The 5,567-nt window shown below is 38.2% G+C and overlaps 1 protein-coding gene across 1 annotated transcript; it reads left to right on the top strand.

Moving 5' to 3' along the window:
- Positions 1 to 245: 245 nt before the first annotated feature.
- LOC122890988 (olfactory receptor 6C4-like) lies at positions 246 to 1,184 on the top strand. The gene has a single exon (XM_044226398.1). The coding sequence runs from the start codon at positions 246 to 248 to the stop codon at positions 1,182 to 1,184; it is 939 nt and encodes a 312-aa protein (XP_044082333.1).
- The last annotated feature ends 4,383 nt before the right edge of the window (positions 1,185 to 5,567 follow it).

Raw genomic sequence — 5,567 nt, 5'->3', positions numbered from 1 at the left:
AGCCGGGTGGCCATGTGTTATTCTAAGGAAAAGGTCTCAAATAAAACCTCCTAAATGGGGACTTTATCATATAGATTTGGGGCCAGATTGAGACCAACATTCTCCTTTTGTCAGTTGGGCAAAAGAATTTCCCATGAACAAATTCCAAGGTAAAGCCACATCCTCACTCAATATTCCTGAGTTTTGCTATCCTTCTCATCACTTGTTTATCTCCTTCTCAGCTTCACAGGCAGCAAAGGTTAGCAATGAAAAACCAAACCTTTCTGACAGAATTCATTCTGTTGGGACTAACAGACATCCCAGAGATCAAACCTATAATCTTTATATTTCTCCTCCTCACCTACATATTCAGCATCATTGGAAACCTGACAATCATCACCCTTACACTACTGGACTCCCACCTCCAGACTCCCATGTATTTCTTCCTCCGGAATTTCTCCTTCTTAGAAATTTCCTTCACAACCACTTTCACTCCCAGGCTGCTGTTCAGCATCACAACTGGCAACAAGACCATCAGCTTTGCTGGCTGTTTCACTCAGTATTTCTTTGCCATCTTCTTCGGAGCCACGGAGTTTTACCTTCTGGCTGCCATGTCCTATGACCGCTATGTGGCCATCTGCAGACCCTTGCATTACTTGACCATCATGAGCAGCAAGGTCTGCATCCAGCTGGTTCTCTGCTCTTGGTTGGCTGGATTTCTAATCATCATATCCCCAATCATCCTCACCAGTCAGCTGGATTTCTGTGCCTCCAACATACTGAACCATTACTATTGTGACTATGGACCCCTCCTAGAAATATCTTGCTCAGACACAAGATTCCTGGAGCTGCTTGACTTTATCTTAGCAGTTGTCACCTTGGTGGTCACCCTGGTACTGGTGATTTTCTCCTATACAAACATCGTCTGGACCGTCGTCAGGATCCCTTCTGCTCAGCAAAGGAAAAAGGCCTTTTCCACGTGTTCTTCCCACATGATTGTCATCTCCCTCTCTTATGGCAGCTGCATCTTCATGTATATAAAGCCCTCAGCAAGAGAAGGAATTGCCTTCAATAAGGGAGTAGCTGTGCTCAATACCTCAGTTGCCCCTTTATTGAACCCATTCATTTACACTCTAAGGAACAAACAAGTAAAACAAGCTTTCAAGGATGTCACCAGGAAAATAGTGCATCTTTATTCATTTTAATGGCCTCAAAAATCAATGAAAATTCTGAAGAAAATTCATGAAGTTACTCCAACTGATAACTTGAGTTTCTGAAATCTCTTTCAAAGTAATTGCTCATATCAATGGATTGTGCATATGTATCAAAATTTTATTTCAAATTTGCAAGCAAGAGAAAGATATTCAAAGATTTTTTTCTGATACATATCTTTTAATAAAGGTGAAAACTAGGGGAAAATATCTTTAAACTACATACAATAAATAACTATATGATTAAAAATTATTTTGCTTATCATAAATTTGGTGATCAGCTGAATGAATGTCTATTTTTCCACATGAAGCTCTTCATCTTACCAATAACTATCAAAAACTTGTAGGCACACTTTGTCAGAAATTCCTAGGTACTTCCCAGAAAATGTAATTTATGAGGTCATACACAAAAACAATTCTACTCCAGATAATCTTTCTCAGGTTTTCACCAATTTGCTTTCTCAAGCTTCTCCCTCTTATAGTTCTTAAAGATTACCTCTTTCCAGTATCTCCTACAGAAAATATTTCCTACTCTAGGTGACAGTATGGAATCTCATGATTGTTCACAAGGACATTTCTGACTCTCATTTGAGAGCCGAAATCAGAAGGAAAACTGTTAATTTAGGAATCTTTGGACTCAATTTAAAGGAAAAATCAGGGGGCACGTGGGTGGCTCAATGAGTTAAGCCTCTGCCTTCAGCTCAGGTCATGATTTCAGGGTCCAGAGATTGAGTCCTGCATTGGGCTCTCTGCTCAGCGGGGAGCCTGCTCTCCCCTCTCTCTCTCTCTGCCTGCCTCTCTGCCTTCTTGTGATCTCTCTCTGTGTCAAATAAATAAATAAAATCTTTTTAAAAATAAAAAAAGGAAAAATCAAGTGAGGTGATATCTTAGACCTTGTTAACAATGACCAAAATCTGTAAAAGCTGGAGTGTGGCAAAGTGTGCCTGACTTTTAGAGAGTACATTCATAAATGAAATTGAGAAGATTGGAGGTGTTAAAGATGCTACTTAGGGAGGGCTTAGAATGCTATGATCTATTGACTATCTCCACAACTTCCTGCAGTTCAAGTCCCTTGGTTACCCCACTGACTTTGCTAATCCTAATAAATGCTTCTGACAGTCAAGTGAAGCCACTTGGCCTCTACTCCTTTGGGCCCCATCATACCCATGAAAATTAACAAGCCTAGACCTGTAACCATATGTCCTACCATCATTCCTGATGAATGAGTGTCATTACTGAATTTTCTTGTGATGCTGATATCCTTCTCAGCAGCACATTCCTTATCTCCCTGGTGATGCATCCCATTGCCCCTCCTGTAGAACAAATCTTCTAGTGGATCTGATGTTCTTACATCATTCTAACTACCTCAGCCTTTTTATTCCTTTCATTACCATCCTTCAGGGCAGAGGAGGTGGATGGAGAGATGGGTGAAATTGGTGATGGGGATTAAAGAGTACAGTTACCAAGATAAGCACTGAGTAATGTACAGAATTGCTGAATCAGTACATCATACACATAAAACTAATATAACACTATATGTTAATCACACTGGAATTAAAATTTAAAACTTAATAAAAAGGAAAAATGCGTATTTTCAAGATCCCAACAACCAAATACTAAAGAAATAGAAAATATGATTAACACTCAAAAGAAATCAAATAAAATAAAATGGAAAAAAAAGAAAAGATTAAAATCTTTCCCACAAAGAAAACACCTAGTTGGGTATCTCCACTGGTATTTTCTACCAGACACTTAAGGAATAAATCATACCAATTTTCCATTAATTCTTCTAGAAAATTAGAAAAGAAAGAAGTACTTCCCAACTCATTGGAGACCCACCTTACCCCGATACCAAAACCAAACAAATACATTTCAAAAAACTTCACATCAATATCCTCCATAAATGTAGACGTTAAAGTCTGAATAAAATTTTACCAAACCTAATCAAGCAATATATTAAAAATGATAATATATTATGACCAATGGCCATAAATATGACTGGCTTCAAAATATCTGTCAATGCACAGACTCATTAAGGTGTATACATCAAATGTGTGTAATTTTTTTTCATTTTTTATAAGGTTTTTTTTTCATTTTTATTTTAATTCCAGTTAGTTAACACACACTGTAATATTAGTTTCAGGTGTACAGTATAATGACTCAACACCAGATGCTGTACATGTATACCCCTTAATCCCTGCAACCTATTTAAACCATCCCTTCATTCACCTCCTCTCTGGTAGCCATCAGTCTGTTCTCTATAGTTAAGAGTCCATTTCTTGGCTTGCCTCTCTCTCTCTTCTTTTTCACTTTGGTGGTTTGTTGTGTTTCTTAAATTCCACAGATGAATGAAATCGTATGGTATTTTTGTCTTTCTCTGACTGACTTATTTTGCTTATCATTATACTCTCTAGCTCCACCCATGTCATTGCAATGGCAAGATCCCATTCTTTTATGGCTGAGTAATATTCCATTGTAAATATATACCACATCTTCTTTATCCACTCTTTGATTGTTGGACATGGGCCATTTCCACAATTTGGCTATTGTAGATAATGTTGCTATAAACATCAGGGTGCATGTATCCCTTTGAATTAGTATTTTTGTATCCTTTAGGTAATTACCTAGTAATGAAATTACTGTATAATAGGGTAGTTCTATTTTAAATTCCTTTAGAACCTACATAAATGTTTTTCAGACTGGCTGTACCAGTTTGCCCTCTCACAAACTGTGTAAGAGTGGTGAGGTGACATTTCATTGTAGTTTCAATTTTCATTTCTCTGATGACAAATGATGTTGAGCATCTCTTCATGTGGATATCTTTGAAAAAATGTTTATTCTTTTCTTCTGCCCATTTGTTAATTGGATTGTTCCAGGTTTGGGTGTTGTGTTTTATAAATTCTCTACCTATTTTGGATATAACCCTTTGTAAGATATGTCAATAGCAAATATTTTCTCCCATTCCATAGATTCCCTTTTAGTTTTGTTGATTATTCCTTCACTATGTAAATGTTTTTATTTTGATGAAGTCCCAATACTTTATTTTTGCTTTTTTTTTCCCTTGCTTCAGGAGACATTATCTAGAAAGGTGCTAGAGCTAACATCAAAGAAGTTACTGCCTGTGTTCTCTTCTGGGATTTTTATGGTTTCAGGTCTTATATTTAAGTCTTTAATCATGTTGCATTTATTTTTTTATAGTGTAATAAAGTGGTCCAGTTTCTTTCTTTTGAATGTTGCTATCCACTTTTCTCAACAACATTCATTGAAGAGATTCCTAAGTTGTACAGGACAGGGGGCTTGGCTAGGATAGAGCCACTTTGCTGCTCCTGGAGAGAAGGCCAGAAAACAACCTGGGGGCAGACAGTGTGGAAACAGTGATCTAAAGTATGCCTAGGTCACACAGTGGGGAAATTATTCATACTTCTTGGAGGAAGTCTCTCAGAGACAGCATTCATGAGACACCTCTCTGGGAACAAAACAGCTGACCAGCACTATTCCCTTTACCAAGACCTCAGCATAAACACAGAGCCTCTCAGGAAGCAGGAGATTATCTACACTGGCTACCTAACTTGCTTACACCAAGCCCCTGTATACCAGGTGAACTGCCCTTCTCAGTAAAGCTTCCCTCAGTCCCACAACAACAGGTCCCACACCCAGAAGATCAGCACAAACCCCTGCCCACACCAAGTGGTTTATTAGGGCCTCAGTTCAGTGGAGGTGGTGACAGGTCTCATTTCACAAGCAAACCAGAGCATACTTACTTAAAACTTTCCACCTTCAGGACAAAACCAAGCACTGCCAATAATATGCAAGGAGTGCCTCTGCAGATGACTGGCCTGAAGGATAGAGCAGCCATAATCTCACAGAAGACTTCAGGCAGCACACACAGGAGAAATCCCTTGAAGCACAAGGCCCAGGGCATTGAATAACCTCATCTTCATAAAGCCATTACTTTCAGAAACAGGAGACATAACTGGCTTTTCTAACACAGAGAAAAAGACAGAGACTTAGATATAATGTCAAGGCAGGAGACTGTATCCCAAGGCCACAGCCAGAGATCTCATCAAAATAGATGTAATTAACATGTCTAATGGAGAATCTCAAACAACAATCGTAAGGATACTCACTGAGCTTGAGAACAGAATAGAAGACATCAGTGAGAGTCATACCATAGAGATAAAAGGTTAAAAAGAATCCATCAGAGATGAAGACTGCAATAAATGAGATTGGAAACAGGCTCAATGCAACATACATCAGGCTGGAAGAAGTAGAGGAATGAAATAATGACCTAGAAGACAAAATAATGGAAAATAATGAAGCTTAACAAAAGAGAGAAAGAAGAATTATGCAACAGGAAAATAGATTTATAGAACTCAG

The sequence above is a fragment of the Neovison vison genome, chromosome 12 (genome assembly GCF_020171115.1).
Source record: "Neovison vison isolate M4711 chromosome 12, ASM_NN_V1, whole genome shotgun sequence".
Lineage (NCBI taxonomy): Eukaryota > Metazoa > Chordata > Mammalia > Carnivora > Mustelidae > Neogale > Neogale vison.
The sequence above is the reverse complement of the archived record's forward strand: the minus strand, read 5'-3'. Positions and strand labels throughout refer to the sequence as shown.

Bases quoted from the DNA above. Each gene is read 5' to 3' on its own strand.
- LOC122890988 (XM_044226398.1), top strand. From the start codon at position 246: ATGAAAAACCAAACCTTTCTGACAGAATTCATTCTGTTGGGACTAACA.